The sequence below is a fragment of the Setaria italica genome, chromosome VII (assembly GCF_000263155.2).
Source record: "Setaria italica strain Yugu1 chromosome VII, Setaria_italica_v2.0, whole genome shotgun sequence".
Classification (NCBI taxonomy): Eukaryota; Viridiplantae; Streptophyta; class Magnoliopsida; order Poales; family Poaceae; genus Setaria; species Setaria italica.
In genome coordinates this window covers 26,927,544-26,946,077 of record NC_028456.1, presented here as the reverse complement: position 1 = coordinate 26,946,077, position 18,534 = coordinate 26,927,544, and the positions used below count along the sequence as shown (strand labels likewise).

Here is an 18,534-nt window from a genome sequence, read left to right as displayed (position 1 = left end):
ATGGAAAGCTTGAAGCTCTCCGTGCTCTGCCTCGTTCCGTCCCTCCTCCTTGCGGCCGTTGCCGTGGTCACCGGCGACGAGCTCTCCACGTTCATCGTCCACGTGCACCCCCCGGAGAACCTCGCGCTCGCCACCGCCGACGACCGGAACGCGTGGTACCGGTCGTTCCTGCCCGAGGACGGCCGCCTCGTCCACACCTACCACCACGTCGCCAGCGGCTTCGCGGCCCGGCTGACGCGGCGGGAGCTCGACGCGCTGTCCGCGATGCCCGGGTTCGTCGCCGCCGTGCCGGACCAGACGTACGAGCTGCACACGACGCACACGCCTCAGTTCCTAGGGCTGGACGCTCGGGAAGCCAAGAGGTCCTACCCCGACACCGAACGCGGCGCCGGCGTCATCATCGGCGTGCTCGACACCGGTATCTTCCCGTCGCACCCCTCCTTCAGCGGCGACGGCATGCCGCCGCCGCCGGCCAGGTGGAAGGGTCGGTGCGACTTCAATGCCCGCCGGGTGTGCAACAACAAGCTCATCGGCGCCCGCTCCTTCATCTCCAGTTCCAACGCCACGAGCAACTCCTTGTCCAACGACTGGCGGGCGCCGCCGGTCGACGACGCCGGGCACGGCACGCACACTGCCAGCACGGCCGCGGGCGCCGTCGTGCCGGGCGCTGAGGTCCTTGGTCAGGGCAGGGGTGTCGCCACCGGGATCGCGCCCCGCGCGCACGTCGCCATGTACAAGGTGTGCACCGAGCTCGGCTGCGCCACCTCCGACGTACTCGCCGGCGTTGACGCCGCCGTGGCCGACGGCTGCGACATCATCTCCATGTCTCTCGGTGGGATCTCAACGCCGTTCTACCAAAACACCATCGCCATCGGGACGTTCGGCGCGATCGAGAAGGGAGTCTTCGTCACCGTGTCCGCTGGCAACTCCGGCCCTGTCGCCAGCTCCGTGTCGAACGAGGCGCCATGGATGCTCACCGTCGCCGCGAGCACCATGGACCGCTCGATCCGTTCCACGGTCCGCTTGGGGAACGGCCTCTTCTTCCACGGCGAGTCGTTGTACCAGCCAGACGTCTCGGCACCCACCGTCTACCCGATGGTCTACGCCGGCGCTAGCGGGAAGCCGTACGCCGAGTTCTGCGGCAACGGCTCGCTAGACGGCCTGGATGTCAGGGGCAAGATCGTGCTCTGCGAGATTGGGAGCGAGCCGGGGCGCCTCATCTCGAGGATCATGAAAGGCGCGGTGGTTCGAAGCGCCGGCGGCGCCGGCATGATATTGCTGAACAAATTCCCGCAAGGCTACATCACGCTCGCCGAAGCACACGTCCTCCCGGCGTCGCACGTCGACTACGCCGCCGCCTCGGCCATCATGTCCTACCTTAACTCCACGGCGAACCCCACGGCACAGATCCTCTTCCAGGGCACGATCCTCGGCACGTCACCGGCTCCGTCGATCGTCTCCTTCTCCTCTCGCGGGCCTAGCCTCCAGAACCCCGGCATCCTGAAGCCCGACATCACAGGACCCGGCGTGAACGTGCTCGCCGCGTGGCCGTTCCAGGTGGGTCCGCCGACAGCGTTTCCTCTGCCCGGGCCGACCTTCAACATAATCTCCGGCACGTCCATGTCGGTGCCTCACCTTAGCGGCGTCGCAGCGCTCATCAAGAGCAAACACCCTCACTGGTCGCCGGCCGCGATCAAATCGGCGATCATGACCACCGCCGACGTCACCGACCGCGCCGGCAACCCCAACCTCAACGAGCAGCGCCTGCCGGCCGACCTGTTCGCCACCGGCGCCGGTCATGTTAACCCGGAGAAGGCCGCGGACCCCGGCCTGGTCTACGACATCGCGGCCAGAGACTACATCGGCTACCTCTGCGGCCTGTACAACAGCCAGAACGTCTCGGTGATCGCGCGGCGGCCGGTCGACTGCTCAGCCGAAACGGTGATCCCGGAGAGCATGCTGAACTACCCGTCGATCTCGGTCGCGTTCCAGCAGATGTGGAACTGGAGCACGCCCGTGGTCGTTGAGCGCACGGTGAAGAACGTCGGGAAGGTACCGTCGGTGTACTACGCGGCGGTCGACGTGTTTGACGATGATGTGACCGTCGGCGTGTACCCGCGCGAATTGGTGTTCAAGCAGGTGGGCCAGGAGCATAGCTTCGAAGTGATCGTGTGGCCGAAGCAGAATGGTGCTTCGCTGGTGCAAGGCGCGCTCCGGTGGGTGTCAGACACGCACACCGTCAGGAGCCCCATCTCCATTTCGTTTGCTTGATACTGTTGCTTTGTCTACCCAGATGTTCTTTTTATTTTACATGCAGATTGGGTTGCATTCTTATTTTAAAAAACGATGTACTTGTATGATCGCATCCATACTGCGATAGTGCAGTTCCAATACAGGTTGTTGCTTTTTTCTGTGAGATAAACTTCGCATTATGATAACTAGTTTATTGGTCGATTTAGTTATGTCCTTAATCAAACTAAATTATTCCCTCCATTCTAAACTATTTGTCGCTTAGCTTTATCCTTTGTCAAATTTGATCAAGAAGATAAACTTAAGTGATTTGTGGGGACCTCCCTCCGGGAGTCCTGCTCATCACTTGTATTACTCCCTGAATCAGCATGCTAATATAGGTACCATCACAGTTTAGTATTTCAATCAATAAAAGACGTATAATTTAAATAAAAAGAAGGTTTTCACCTTAACACAGCAAAGCGAAGTGCAGATGCCCATCAACTAACCAAATGGTCAAAAATACCTGGAAACCTGTATGATGAAAGTAAGGCTGAGTACACTTATGCAAGTACCAACCTTAAATAGTATATTAAATGCAATATAGGTGGTGGTCAAGGAATATGGCTGAGAGGTAAAACCTATACCTAAAGTATCTCACATATGCGAAGTGGATTTAAAAAGGTGAGTTCTATAAAGACTCTCCAAGAGGAGAGGTTACTATTATATTATAAGATAAAAGTTGTGGTCCTGGAGGGGGAAACTACCTCCCTTACCAGTCCACAGGTTTTAATCCTGGAATCCAATCCATGACCTTCATCCAGCATTTTGTCACACTAATTCCCACCTAAAGACTAATCATGGGGGCTTTAACAAAGTAGTCTCATAACCGTGAGCCTCGGCTATCGACAAATCAAACTCTCCGCACAGGTGTACACATCCATATGTTCGATCAGCCCATACCTTGTTCCTAGGCGGTACAGATCTACGAGACCCATGCCCGCCCGTGTCTATCTCTAAACAGCATTCCCTAGGTCCATCCACGGACATACTGAGGATTTAAACAGGGGCTACTAACCATCCGCTACGTGGATCCAATCCCGGGAAATATGCACAAAAATATAAACAGGGCCTCTAGCCCTTAGGGTCTCCGACCCTCTAAATGGTCAACCCGTGCTGACCGGACCTGAAACTCTGCGAAGGTTCTGCTCCAGCATACTCGCTGCCCACCTTGGCCCCTTGGGATGGATGATTAGGTTTAGCTAGCGGGGTTCGAACCAAGGCCTCACATGAATAGGCACTCCCGAAGGCTGTACCTTTTTGGCACGTATGACAGTACGTGTCACAAGAAAGACTCTCCCAATGAACCGGTCCTTACATGACCAGGGTAAACGTCAGGGCAATATGTTCCCCCACAGGGACTGTCCTTTTACCCGCAGGTCCAAAATACACCCTAGTGGTTCAGTTACTATCATTTTATAATTAACTCACGCTTTTCCCGAAAGGAAAACCCTTCCTAAGTCTTTTATAGAAATATAAATTTATGGTGGGGTGTCAGATCCTCCCCGTGGAGGATCCCACCATGTTTAATCCCTATTTAGGGGGCGTGACTCAACTTTGCCTAGAATATCTACTAAAAGGGTGGGCTTGATGAGGAGTGGGTTGCCTAGGGGGTTTGGCTTGTGGCTTTTCAGTCACTTTGCCTAGAATATCTACTAAAAGGGTGGGCTTGATGAGGAGTGGGTTGCCTAGGGGGTTTGGCTTGTGGCTTTTTATTAGTAATGGGAAAATCTAGCAAGCACGTATTTCAATAGAAATAGTTCTTAAAGAAAATAATGCATTCCGTATTAAGTTGGCAATATTATTAACTCTCGCACTCATTAGGATAAAGTATGCGCTAACTCTCGCACTCCTTAGGATAAAGTATGCGCTAGGGTGAAAGGATCTTGTGATGCCTCGAGGAGGGGTGAATAGGCTTACTTTAAAATTTTCCTGAAAAACTTCGCAACGATATTAGATACATTGGAACTTCTGACACTGTGCCGGAACTTCCGGTACAGGGGCGGAACTTCCGACGGCAGGAAATGAGCTGAACAAAATTCAAAATAAAACTTGAAACTGCCAAATCTATTTGAATCAAAATGTTATAAATGATGTATAGAGACTACTGTAGGTGATAGATATGGGAGGAACTTCACAAATATATAGATCGGTACAAAACAAGCTTCTAGGTCAATATGAACTAGAGGAACATAACAAGCAAATGAGAAAAAGGATTTGTTTACCGAAGTTCACTTCCACAAAGGAAGCTACGTCTCCGTTGAGGAGCTCACAAAGAGTCGGGTCCTTACTAACCCTTTACCTCTCTCAATCAACCACAAAGGAGGATTGGGTTACTTACTATGAATCCACGAAGGATGGGGTGATACAAATATTCCCGGACGCACCACACAAAGAGGGCGCTCAAACGGGAGACGCCTAACCATCTAGAAGCGAGCTTCAAGAGTAACAAACGTGAATCGAAGGCCGAAGATGCTTCAAGTGCTCTTAAGATGAACTTGTTGAACCTCACACTCAAATCCTCAAGTCTCACACATCCAATCCTTTTCTCACCCAAGCCCTAGCTCAAACTTGAGGATTTAGCTCAAAAGGGAGTGGGAAGGAGTATTGAATGCTCTAGAGGGTGTTTTGCTCGGGGTAGGTCAGCAACAATGAAGCAGGGGGTTGAGGGGGTATAAATACCAAGGCCCCCAAAACTAGCCATTTTAGTGCTATTATGTGCTTGTCAGAACTTCCAACACAGGGTCGGAACTTCCAACACAGTTCAAATAAAATGGCTGAGCACCCTTTGCCGGAAGTTACAAGAAACTTTTGGTGCCTATTATAGGAACTTCCGACACAGGGTCAGAACTTCCGACACTATTAAATTAAATCAGCAGAACACCCCCAGTCGGAAGTTTCTGAAAACTTTCGGCCGGTGTCGGAACTTCCAACCCCTTGTCGAAACTTCAGACACTCACAGAAACTGTGAGAAAATAAACATGCAAGTGCGTGATTGGTATCTCTCATGGGTGGTTAGCATCTCAAACGAGCACTTTGACATCTTCAAGCTATCCATCCGCATCCCCCTTTATGGTACGGTCATCCTATACTCAATTTCAAAAATAGAAATTATCAAAAGGTCTTTTAAGTTCAACACCATTCTTCAATAAAATTGGGGTTCTTTTCTTACACCTTTGCACTTCTTAGAATTTAAACCTATCAATTACTTGATAAAATCATTAGTTTCTTAATTATGCATGTCATCAACACCAAAACCTACTTAGGGGGCCAAATGCACTTTCATAGGGGTCGGGACTTGCCTTTATCAAAAATCTGCAGCGTCTCCTAGGGCGACCAGGGTTCTTGGCTTCACGCCTTCTGGATCCTCAACTTCGGGTTGGAGTCTGGTCGTCTACCAGCTGCTAAAAGCGTATAAAATAACGATCAATAAAACAATACACCAATCAATTCCTAAGGAATGAAAAGAAAGGAAAAGGATAAGTATTCTGGGAATTAGCTGATAATCAAAGGTGAATTCTTGGATAATGGATGAATAATTCATTAATTATTTAGAAATGGGTTTCTAAATAATTAATGGGTTGAGTGGCTGGATTTTCAGGAAATTCTAGGGAATTCAATGATTAATTCCCTAGGGTTTTGGTCGGGCAGCATAACAGCTAGATTTGGATGATAATTGAGATTTTGGTTGGGCAGCATAACGGCTTAGGTGGGTTGGTACTTAAGGTTTTAGTCGGGCGGCGTAAAAGTTGTGTTTGGATGAGACTCAAGGTTTTGGGAGGACATCATAACAGCTATACCTGGACAATATTCAGGGTTTGGTTTGGGTAGCATAATGGCTATGTGGTGGAGTGGACCAGAGGCTTAGACAGATATTTAAGGGGTTAGGGTCGGGCAAGGTCAAGCAGATGCATGGCAGCGATAGGGGTTAACGGCGATAATAGGGCAGCAAGGAACAACTGGCTGGCTGGCTGCTGTTAACAACGCGGCTAAGTGGCTAGAGGCTGCACGACTCACTCAACTTCGACCCAGCCCAGCACCTAGGGGATAGGGCATGGCGGCGGGTAGAGGCGGTGTGGTATCTTACCTAATAAGGTTGAGCTCTAAGATCTTAGTAAAAGATGAAAAAAAAAAGGAGACTGATATGAGGTGACCTATATAAAAGAAAGGCATGGATAGGGTTTTGGGATTTTATGGAATTTTTGGTGAATTTGTGGAGATTTTTGGATATTGGGCAGAGCTCTAGGTGAAAGTTGGGGTACACAGGGTCGGGTGGCTGTAGCGATTTCGAGGGAGCTGACACGATGGGGGAGGAGGTCATGGTTTGCCGCTTGGTGGACCTGTGGTCCTGGTCTGTGGACCACGAGGGGGGCTCGGGTGTGTCCCCCACGTGAGCCGGGCTCATGGACGAAGGGAGGTGGGGGAGAGGACGGTGTTAGGAGGCGGGCCCGCCTGTCAGGGTAAAGAAATGAGGGAGGGTTGACGGAGGAGGTAACTGGGGAGGAAACTGCATGGCCGGGTCACATCGAGCGGTGCCGCCATGCCCACCATGGGACGCAGCAGAGTAGCGCCGATTCCGGCGCTCCGGCTCGCCGCCGACAGTGTGGCCTGCACTGGGAGGTAGAGGGAGGCTAGGCGAGCAGGGTGGTGGGGTTGGAAGATGGGAGAAAAGAGGCGCGGACGTGGAGGGAAAGAATATGGGTGCGACCGGCCGGGGTGGAGAGCGGAGGAGGGGTCGGGGGCGCCTTTTATAGGCTGGACGGAGCTCGGTGCGGCTGCCACGTTGCAGGGGAGGGGGATATGGACAACAGCTTGCTTGGAGGCCAAGCAAGGGGTGGATAGGGGCGGCCGTGCTGGCAGATCAGGCCGATCAGAGAGGAGGAAGGAACTAGTGGTGGTAATGATGGCGACATCAGAGAAGATAAGGGAGAGGGGGAATGGCTAGCTTGGGGTCTACGGCAACGAGTGGGAAGGGGGAAGCACCGGCGCGGCTGGAGGGTGAGGTGGCACGGCGTCGCGGCGAAGGTGTGCGGTAGCGGCGTGCCGGTAACAATGCGCACGTGCCTTGGTTGCGACGGGGTAAGGAGGAGAGGAGGGAAGGATGCTTGGGCGCGAAGCATGTGAGGGGGGCTGCTCCTGCTGCGGCGCTAGGCGCGGCAGCGTGGGGTGGCGTGGCGGAGGGCCGTGGTGGCGGCGAAGCGAGCGCCTACCGGTGGCAGTGAAGCTAGGTGAGGAGAGGAAGATGGTGTGGTTGAGGTGAGCTGGGCCGGTGCGGGAGCAAGCCAGCCTAGTTGGGCTGTGGGAATTGGGCTGGAGCTGGGCTGCGTGGCGAGTGGGCCAGTAGGAGAGGGAGAAGAGGCGGGCTGGCAGCTGGGCTAAATGGGAAGGCAGGTCGGAAGGGTGGTTGCCGGCCCGTACGTGCCTTGAATGGGTTTTCTATTAATTTGGCTTGAGTTTGAAACCAAATTTTAATTAGGTTTCAAATTTGATTAGGTTTTGGGGTGTAGGTTGTGATAGGACATAGAAATGAGGCTTTTGGAAGAATTTAGGATTTGGTGATCTTTGAATATAGCTAGGATTGGATAGGACCTTATAGAGATTTGGTTAAATTTAATATTCAAACTAAATCTGAATATTACACCTAGGCTTAAGAAAGAGTGAGATTTTGGGGATGTTATTTCCAGAATTTGAAGGCTGGATTTAGAATAGGTTTCTAATCTAAACAATAAAATGCATCACATATGTAGGTTTAATGCATAGTAAAACTTGTGAAATTAGTTTTGAATATTTCTGGAAAAGAAGTTTAGTTTGTATTTAAAGAAAATTTTTAAAAAATTCGTATTTCTAAATGCTCTAAAAAGCGGGATGTTACATGATCAATAATTTAGAATAGAGAGAATAGCATAGATGTTTAACACTAGTAGGTAGATAGTGTAGTGGTGCCTTAGTAGCAGTGTAGCACCCTAGTGGCCCGAGTTCATGCTCCCCATGTAAAACGATAATAGTCCTGTTGCCTACCACTTAAAAAAAATAATTAAAAAAATAATTAGTTAAAAATACGAGCGCTTGTACTTAGAGCAGCTCCAATGCTGCGTCGACCGCTGCTGTGCATGGAAGCATGGAAACTTTTGTTTGGCCGCTGCTTTGTAGAGATCGATTTGTGGGACCCACCTGCTAGTTAAAAAAAAGGGGTTGTTTATATGACACTCGAGTGTTTTAGGCATTGCCAGAACTCGAATTCAGCCATCCGATCGTCATCCTATGGCTCTAGTCGTTTCTTCTTCCTTCAGCTCCCGGCACCGTTCTTCTTCCTCATACAGACAGGTTTTGCTACTCCCCCGCCTCCGCCGCGTCCATCCCCGCCACACTAACCAGTCCGTTTTCAAGCTACACAACCGGCACCGGCGCCCCGCGGCCGCCTACCTACCTCGTCTTTGGCGGTAGCTGCCGCCGAATCTGCCACCGCTGGCCGTTGCTGCATGGACGCACAAACCTGACGAGACGTGATGCCTCCGCCCTGGCACCGCCCAACCGCCGTCTTCCACTGCCCGGGTCGGCGGCGCCACCGCCGCATTTCCTTGCTGCCCCCGCACCCGCCACCTCTGCCTGTCCGACCTGCCGCCGCCGGCCCTCCCTCCAGGGCCGCCGCACTCCAATAAACTCCCAACCCAAAATCCCGAAACCCAAAACCTGAACCCTAACTCACGTCGTCGGGGAAGACAAGACCTCGGAGTTGGAAGAGATGGCCGGAGTAGCAAACGTGGACAAAAAAAAATCGGGTGTCAGCGGACTCTGAAACACCCGAGTGTCTTTTAGCTTTCCCTAAAAAATGGAGAGGCTTTGCTCCCAACGCATATCTTGCCAGAGCACGGAGAGGGAGAGCACCACGCTGGCATGTGCAGGAACAATAGTTTATTTGGTTGGATGCAGTAGAGTTCGACTTCCATTTGGCGGTCGATTCTACTTCTTGACATGCACCATCGATGCTCACTGTGTGCTGTGTTCGGTTTTTTTTTCATGTACTAGTCGATTTAGCCACACATTGGAGCTGCCCTTATATTGAGTCAAAAGTCTGATTAGGCAAATTCTATCACAAGAAACCTAACTATGCTCGATTCACCTGTCTCCAAGTGCACACAAAGTGAATAAACAACAGCGTTTTGCGTAGTCCATTTTAAAACCAACCAACAAAATTATCGGAAATGCTTATAATGGTAGGATATGTATGCGTGCATTTATGGGGTGGGTGTCCATGTGCATGCATATGCTTGTCCATCTACAAAGAAAAGCAAATAAAATGAGTTCCTGCGAGAAAATTCAAAAGGAATTAAGTTTTTTTTTCCATTTTCCTCTGTTTTATACATGAAGTTTAACAGATCTAGAAAAAATGTTGGAACTAAAACATTCTATATCACTAATAGAATAAAGGAATTTTTGCATAAAACATTCTTTCCAGAAAATATTGTAATCTTAAAACCAAGCAATTAAAACTGGCGCAAATCTGAGCAAAACTAAAAGAATAAAACATCAATTTATTTTGTTTTTTTCAGATTCACGTGGATATCAAGTGAAAATCACTCCGATCCACATATCATGTGCAGAAGTTTTGCAAAGAAATCTAAAAACATCATCATATGAAGGCGGTGCGATATTGTACACCATGTACGATCAAACTTGATTAGTTTCTGGAAGATAAAATGCTCAGAGACAGAGAAATGATTGGCAACGAGCTGACGAAAGAAATCACACGCATTTAAGGAAAAGAAAAACTAATGCTGAAAGAGCACAATTTTTCCTCAAATGGAAAGCACAAATATTGTCATCGAAAGGAAAAGGAGCACAAATACTATGTCTGCTGGAAGATATGCAAAAAGGAAAAGCTATACATTACTCGAGTGAGGCACACCTTCCAACCGATGAACTGAATTACTCGCCAATTCTCTGTCTGACGAAACCAGTAAAACAAAACTGACAACTAGCATTTTTTTTTACCGGAAAAACTGACAACTAGCATTACATACCGAAAATCGGCCCCTTGGTGTTGCAATGCGGATTCAATTCCGTACCGATTTCATCGCTCTTTTTCTGGCTACGCTATGGACGAAACGCCGATGTGATACGGTAGATGCTTGTTCGCGGAACGGGGTCAAGAGCCATGATACCCCTGGACTTTACTTGCTGCCGTCTAGCTCTGTACTGTTATCACGGACAACTCAGGCGGCTGCTTGCAAACAGACATCCTCGTCCTCTCTAACGCGACACGGCAATTCCCAAGCAACCGATCCATGTCCACATCGTAAACTCAGTCCTCGGGTCCTTGCAAATACCTCCCAACTGGCACGGCTCCAGAGCTACGTGCCACGCCCAGAACAATGCCGGCCATCTGCGGCTTCAATTTGCTTACAGCGACAAGAACGCTAATCTAATGCCTGAAGCATTTAACAATGGAGCATCTGTGCACGTAGGACTTATAAAAAGGCCATGCACGCTCGCACACTAGCGCAGAGAGCAATCCGGCCATGGGGAGCTTCAAGTTCACCTTGCTCCCCATCCTTCTCCTTGCGACCATCGCCGCGGTGGCCGGCGATGAGCTCCGCACGTTCATCGTCCACGTGCGCCCGCACGAGAGCCAAGTGTTCGGCACGACCGACGACCGGACGGCGTGGTACAAGAAGTTCCTCCCGGAGGACGAGCGGCTCATCCACTCGTACCACCACGTCGCGAGCGGGTTCGCCGCCCGGCTGACGGAGCGGGAGGTCGATGCGCTGTCCGGCGTACCGGGGTTCGTTGCGGCGATGCCGAACCAGGTGTACAGGCTAATGACGACGCACACGCCGCAGTTCCTCGGGCTGGACCTGCCCCAGAGCGGGAAGAACTACACCTCCGGGTTCGGCGAGGGCGTCATCATCGGGGTGCTTGATTCCGGCGTCTACCCCTTCCACCCCTCCTTCAGCGGCGACGGCATGCCGCCGCCGCCAGCCAAGTGGAAGGGCCGCTGCGACTTTGTCAACGCCTCGGCGTGCAACAACAAGCTCATCGGCGCGCGTTCCTTCGAGTCGGACCCGTCCCCGCTCGACCTGGATGGGCACGGCACGCACACTTCGAGCACCGCGGCGGGGGCGGTCGTGCCGGGCGCCCAGGTGCTCGGCCAGGGCTCCGGCACCGCCTCCGGCATAGCTCCTCGCGCGCACCTCGCCATGTACAAGGTGTGCGGCGACGAGTGCACCAGCGCCGACATCCTCGCCGGCATCGATGCGGCCGTCGGCGACGGCTGCGACGTCATCTCCCTGTCCCTTGGCGCGCCGACGATGCCGTTCTACAGGGACAGCATGGCCATCGGCACGTTCGGCGCCGCGGAGAAGGGCGTGTTCGTCAGCATGGCGGCCGGCAACGACGGCCCGGGCGACAGCACGCTGTCGAACGACGCGCCGTGGATACTCACCGTCGCGGCGGGCACCATGGACCGTCTGATCGCCGCCCAGGTGCGCCTCGGGAACGGCGCCACGTTCGACGGCGAGTCTGTTTTCCAACCGAACACCTCGACGACCGTCACCTACCCGTTGGTCTACGCGGGCGCCAGCTCAACACCCGATGCCAACTTCTGCGGCAACGGCTCGCTGGACGGCTTCGACGTCAAGGGCAAGATCGTGCTCTGCGACCGTGGCAACGACATCGCTAGGCTCGACAAAGGTACCGAGGTGAAGAGAGCCGGGGGCTTCGGCATGATTCTGGCCAACCAGTTCGCCGACGGGTTCAGTACCATCGCCGACGCGCACGTCCTCCCAGCCTCGCACGTCAGCTACGACGCCGGAGTCGACATCAAGAAGTACATCAACTCCACGGCAAACCCGGTGGCGCAGATCATCTTCAAGGGCACCATCCTCGGCACGTCGCCGGCGCCGGCCATCACCTCGTTCTCCTCGCGTGGGCCGAGCGTCCAGAACCCTGGCATCCTGAAGCCCGACATCACGGGCCCCGGCGTGAGCGTGCTCGCGGCGTGGCCATCCCAAGTCGGCCCACCGTCGGCGCCTGTGCTCCCCGGGCCAACCTTCAACTTCGATTCCGGCACGTCCATGTCGACGCCGCACCTCAGCGGCATCGCGGCGCTCATCAAGAGCAAGCACCCCGACTGGTCGCCGGCGGCGATCAAGTCCGCCATCATGACGACCGCCGACCCGACCGACAAATCCGGGAAGCTCATCGTCAACGAGCAGCACGAGCCAGCCAACTGGTTCGCCACGGGCGCCGGCCAGGTGAACCCGGACAAGGCCCTGGACCCTGGCCTGGTCTACGACATCACCGCCGCCGACTACGTTGGCTTCCTCTGCGACCTGTACACGAGCCAGGAGGTGTCCGTGATCGCGCGCCGCTCCGTCGATTGCTCGGCCATCACCGTGATCCCGGACCGGATGCTGAACTACCCGTCCATCTCGCTGACGCTCCCGTCGACGACGAACCCCACGGCCCCGGTGGTGGCGAGCCGCGCGGTGAGGAACGTCGGGGAGGCGTCGGAGGTGTACTACCCCCGAGTTAACCTGCCGGCCACCGTGCAGGTGAAGGTCTCGCCGAGCTCGCTGCGGTTCACCGCCGCGAACCAGGTGCAGAACTTCACGGTGTCCGTGTGGCGGGGGCAGGGCACCGGCGCCAAATTTGTACAGGGCTCGCTCCAGTGGGTTTCCGAGAAGCACACCGTGAGGAGCCCCGTCTCCATCTCCTTCGCCTGATCGACATGACTAGTTTACTTCGTGCGTTCTCCTGGGTGTTTTTACTTCTTCGTGCACACGATTTATTTGAGTCCTTATTAGTAGTTGGTAATCCTGCATGTGTCAGTTAATCTGTTGATGAGGAATGGTAGTCAGTAGTCACGTGCTACCACGTCCTGGTAAAAAATGGCTACCTGCAAGAACCAAGAGTTTGATCTGGCTAGACACTTGTTAGCTTGATTGTAACCATGGTGTCAGACATCCTGCAAATTGTTTATCAGATTGCTAGAATTTCTACCTTTGCTAAGAAGCCTGATTGTATTTGCAGACTTACAGTATTGCAGTAGTGCACGCACCAAGTAGATATTGTTGCACGACCTGTTAGTTCAAAGCCAGACCAGGCCAATCCAATAAAAGCAAGGGGAAAAACATACGTCTTTGAGGCCCAACCAGCCAATCTGGCCCAATAAAGTTCCATCTTGATTTGTCTGAAAATATCAGCATGATAAATGGGAGACGAAAGATGAAAAGAAGAGATAGCATTACTCATGGAGCCTGGACCTGCTGCCTCCACCACGCCCACTACACCCATCGGCACCACGCTGGCGTGAACCAACCTCCACCACCACCTCCACCGCATTCACACAGCCAAAACCCACCAATCATCAGCAACGCTCCATCACCTCAACCTGCAAACCACCACAGCCTACCATAGCTCGCCGGCACCTATTCAAGACGCGGAGGAGGAGCTAGACTTTCTTTATTGCTCCGACACAGATGAAGAAAGCCCGTGCCCTCGTTGCTTCTATGACCGAGCATTGAAGACGAGGAAGCGCAAGATTAGACGGAAAGCGGACACCAGGATTCCAGGGATAGTGAAGTTGCGTGGAACACGGTGTCAGCGCACGCTCCTGAAGTCATGGACTTTCCAACCAAGATTTTCCAAGGATTCATCACATCGCAGACAACAGGTTTGGTTCCATGAAGAACACACAAGGCCGCGCTTGAGGAAGGCTTCAGTCTGGTCCAGGCTCGGCTCTGCGCACACGAGCATTCATGACGCCGTCCTACCTCAAGCTCCACTACAAGCTCCCACGCACTAGCTCCATCTGCTCAAAGCAAAAGCTGGCTTGAGATGCTTCAAGTGCTTAGCGCCAGATCACCGCATTGGTGAATGCCGTGACCCGCCTAGGTGCATCTTGTGCTTGCGCTCCAGACACAGAGCTCGCCATTGCCATTCCTCTTTGCCACGCACACACCATCCACCCAAATCCATCGCAGCCGCCACCGTCTCTACCAAGTCCATCAAGAACACCCACCAACAATACAAGCCTACTGCAGACGCTCCCTCACGGTTGAGCACCGCGGTGGTGGCGAGGACTACCCCGACGAAGGTCTACATGGAGCATGGTGACCCTGACCTCATCCCGGGTGCGGCGCATAGGAGATCGGATCACGTCACAGTTTGTGTGTCGCGCTCGGCCACGGTGAGGGAGGATGAGCAGATGCTCTCTGGCTGCGCTCATTGGCGTTCAAGTCGACGGCCAAGCCAATCTCTCCGTCGATGTCATGCGCCGGGATGCTCTACATCAGCTCCGCATCCCGTAACATGAGTTGGGGGTGAAGCGTCTCAGGCATCAACTTTTCTCCTCCACTTCTCCACCCCGGAACACCGCACAGCGACGCTATGCCTTGGAGGGCTCGCCGACGTGCACACCGCACTGTGACTCATGCTGTGGATGCGCCAGGTCAGTGCATTTGGTGCCAAGCTTATGTATCGAACGAGGGTTTGCATCGAGGGTATCCAAGAGCATGCGTAGCAATTGGAGACAATAGCTAAGTTGTTCAATGCTCCAACATTCATAGAGGAAATTGACACAGAACATGATTCTAAGCAAGATAGAGCCTACCTGTGTCTATGGGTTTAGACAGCGAATCCTAATGGATTGGCTAAATCAGTGTCTTTACAGATAGCTGAGCCTATTACATTTCCTGAAGAATATTATTGGCAGATGGGAGAATCAGATTTGTCAACCACTAGATGTGCCTCAGCTGAAATGTTAGAGTATGCAGTGATTATTCATTTGGATAGGGTCTTCGATTACTCGCCTCTGCCTAGTAGTCCATCTCATGGAAGTGTTCACAGTGGGATAAGTGGCCTGCCGGATGATCTTTATGAGGAAGAATGGCCAGTTAAGCACAGGTTTGTGTTGCATCATGGAGTTCCTGAGGACCATGTGGTAAGGTGAAGGGATCCGGTTCAGGAAAGGCTTGGAGTGAGAAGAGACAGATCACCGCTGAGAGGTTCAAGGTCCGGAGGATGGGGCACCATGCAGTTCCCTCCTCCCAGTTGACACGACTTGAGAAGGGCTGGGTCATGAGGCTTCCTAGGTGGCAGTAGCAACAAGGACGATGGGCGACGGAGCGGCCATGGACGGAGACATCACCTTACAGGACGGGATTCATTCGGCATTGATCACAATGAAGACCCCGGTAGGAGGGCAAGCCCCTAGGTCAGATATAGACAAAAAGAGAAGGAGAGGACACAACCTTTCCAAGCAGCAACAGAACCAGTGTTCCGTTCTGATGAAAATCTCGGTCATGGGCAATGTATAGACCCTATGACAGAGGAGGCAACACTGATGGCAAGAGATCAGACTATGAGGGGCACCACAAAGGACAATAAGCTAGGGGGAAAGGGAACAATAGCATGGAAGCAGGAACACTGTTCACCTCTGGTGAATTCTAAACAGCCAGAGCACGCTGGCTAGGGGGGAAAATGACCGGGCAATGGAGCAGCGCAGGGATAGAGGCAAGAAGGAGAACAAGAGCAGGGACACAAGTAATTTGAATGCGTTCTGGGTCAACATGAGGATAGCAACGAGCAGGAGAAGAAGGGGCCGGCGATGTCCTAGGAGGGAGATCAGAATGAGAAGAATGGGTATGTCTCTCATACACAAAGGCCCGTTGCCGGACCGGCTGCAGTACACGAGACACAGTTGTCTGTTGCCGGTCTGTCTATAGTCACAGATGATAGTTCCAGGGTGCTGAATCAGAAGTAGAACAAGCAATCTTAGAAGTGTGTAGTCACTGCTGAAAGCAACTCAATTACTGGACAAGAAATAGTAAATAAGGACCTTCTCTTGTCAGGATTAAAAATTACCAAGCCTATCACAAGGCTGGTTCTCGACACCCCACCCCTACCACAGGCGATACTGAAGACTCCAAATCAGGGAAAAGGAGTGGTAAGAGCATAAGAAAAACAGCACAAGCTAGGAGCCTCAAAGGAAATCATATCATCCCCTGTGAAAGAAAAAAATGACCGGACATCAGCTGGCAAAGAAAATGAAGGAAGCTAGGCATCTCAGAGGAAAAGTGAAAGATTGGCCAACAGGCCAAAATCTGACTTGTCTTGCAAGAACAAGCAACACAACTACATATAAAGAAATGTGGAATTCTAGATCCTAAGAAGAAGGTAGATGAAGCTGATCATCACAGGTTCAGAAGCTAATTTGTGGATCCTTTACTAGACAATGCAGTGGAGGGTTTTCATGAAGCTTTTGGTCTAAATAACCCGGAGGGAGGGCCTCTTAGCGCGGTGGCGTTGGAGGCCGATGAGTGACTTCACAACTCTTATGTACAGCGGGAGGGGTGTATGGGTGTGTGAGTTTGCATCAGTCATTATGTGTAGTTTTGTGTGGTGGTTCTGGTGCTGTTCAGTGTGGGCTAGTGCTCCGATGTTTGTGGTTAGCAATCTGTTGTGGTGTGAGGGAGTGCCCATCATGGGCAATCTATTTTCTCTTTATCCTCTGTTATGTGTTGTGGGGGGGAAGTATGGCAAAGTCTGGAAACAGGTGCAAGAAGTGTTATGGTGACTGGGAAGGGGATTTGGAAGGGTCTCAATTTGGCCTGAGCAGCTACAAAAGTTACAAATGAATGAGCAAAATTGTATAATCTTAAATTGGAATGTTAGGGGGTTAAATGGCAAAGCTAGAAGAAAAGTAGTAAATGATTTGGTGGTTGAGCACAAATGTACCATTGTATGTCTGTAAGAAACTAAGATGGAAATCATTGATGACATTGTGGTGAAGGAAACCTTGGGTCCACAGTTTGCAAGTAGCTTCACATACTTGCCAGCTCAAGAAACTAGAGGAGTGCTACTAGCAGTTCATGAAGACTATTACAAGCTGTCACAACCACAAAAAAAGAATAAATACAATCACTGCCAAATTAGAGGCCAAGGAAACTCCAATCAGCTGGTGGTTAATTGGGGCTTATGGATCACAAGATGATGCTGAAAAAATTGAGTTCCTTATTCAGATCAAACTTTGCAGGCTGACTGATTCAAACAAGTGGCTGTTGATGGGAGACTTCAACTTGATTTTGAGTGCACAGGACAAAAGTAATGATAATATCAACAGGAGGCTGATGGGTGCCTTCAGGAATGCTATTGAGGATATGGAGTTAAAGAAGATTCATCTTAGAGGAAGAAAATTCACATGGACAATAATGTGACCCACACTAGAATTGACAGGTTCTTTTGCACTGGAGAGTGGGAATACATGCTACCAAATTGCAAATTGTAGGCAAACTCATCACTGGTGTCAGATCACTGCCCTTTACTCCTCACTGCAGAAAACTACATTAGGACATACAGAGGTTTTTGGTTTGAATTCTTCTGGCCAGGCATTCAAGGCTTCAAAGAGGAAGTAAGTTACACATGGAACATGCAGTTGACAATTCACAACCCTTTCCTTAGACTACACACAAAAATGCAGCGTATAGCAAAAAGGTTGAGGGTTTGGGCAAGAACAAAGATAGGGTATAACAAGCTTCTGATGAATGCTGCAAAACAGCTCATAGGGATTCTAGATGTTGTCCAAGAGCACAGAGACCTAAGCCCACAAGAGATTTTGCTAAAAAGAGACCTCAAGAATAGGTATCTAGCAATGGCAGCAATTGAGAAACTAAGAGCAAGACAGAAATCTAGAATAAACTTCATAAAAGCAGGACATGCAACTTCAAAAATTTTCTTTCTTAATGCAAATGGAAGAAGACAGAAAAATTACATTCAGAACCTGCATACTGAACAAGGGATAGTGCATAGACAAGAAGAAAAAGAATCCTTGACCACTTCACTTTAGTACTTGGAGCAACTGCAGCAAGACATGAAACTCTCAATTGGGAGGCCATTAACATGCCAAGACAAGACTTGCACCAACTAGAGGCTGAGTTCACTGAGGAGGAAATTAAGAAGGTTGTAATGGACATGAAGCAAGAAACAGCTCCAGGACCTAATGGTTTCATTGGAAAAAAAATTTAAAACATGCTGGGAAATTATAAAGGAAGATCTCATTGGGGCAATACAGTACTTCCATAATCTCCATGGGCAGTACTTCAATCTACTAAACTTAGCTCATATAGTGCTCCTACCAAAAACAACAGAGGCAACAAAGATCAATGGTTTCAGGCCAATTAGTTTGACAAGCAGCATAGCTAAGATAGTATGTAAACTATTGGCAAACCAACTGTCTTAATACCT

The 18,534-nt window shown here is 51.2% G+C and overlaps 2 protein-coding genes across 2 annotated transcripts; both read left to right on the top strand.

Annotated features, from left to right (window-relative positions):
* On the top strand, positions 1–2,271 carry LOC101766866 (subtilisin-like protease SBT1.2). Its single transcript, XM_012847632.1, has one exon. The coding sequence runs from the start codon at positions 1–3 to the stop codon at positions 2,269–2,271; it is 2,271 nt and encodes a 756-aa protein (XP_012703086.1).
* Positions 2,272–10,808: 8,537 nt separating this feature from the next.
* LOC101766447 (subtilisin-like protease SBT1.7) lies at positions 10,809–13,013 on the top strand. Its single transcript, XM_004978119.1, has one exon. The coding sequence runs from the start codon at positions 10,809–10,811 to the stop codon at positions 13,011–13,013; it is 2,205 nt and encodes a 734-aa protein (XP_004978176.1).
* Positions 13,014–18,534: the final 5,521 nt, after the last annotated feature.

Excerpts from the sequence above, each read along its gene's own strand:
- LOC101766866 (XM_012847632.1), top strand. The coding sequence starts at position 1 with ATGGAAAGCTTGAAGCTCTCCGTGCTCTGCCTCGTTCCGTCCCTCCTC.
- LOC101766447 (XM_004978119.1), top strand. The coding sequence starts at position 10,809 with ATGGGGAGCTTCAAGTTCACCTTGCTCCCCATCCTTCTCCTTGCGACC.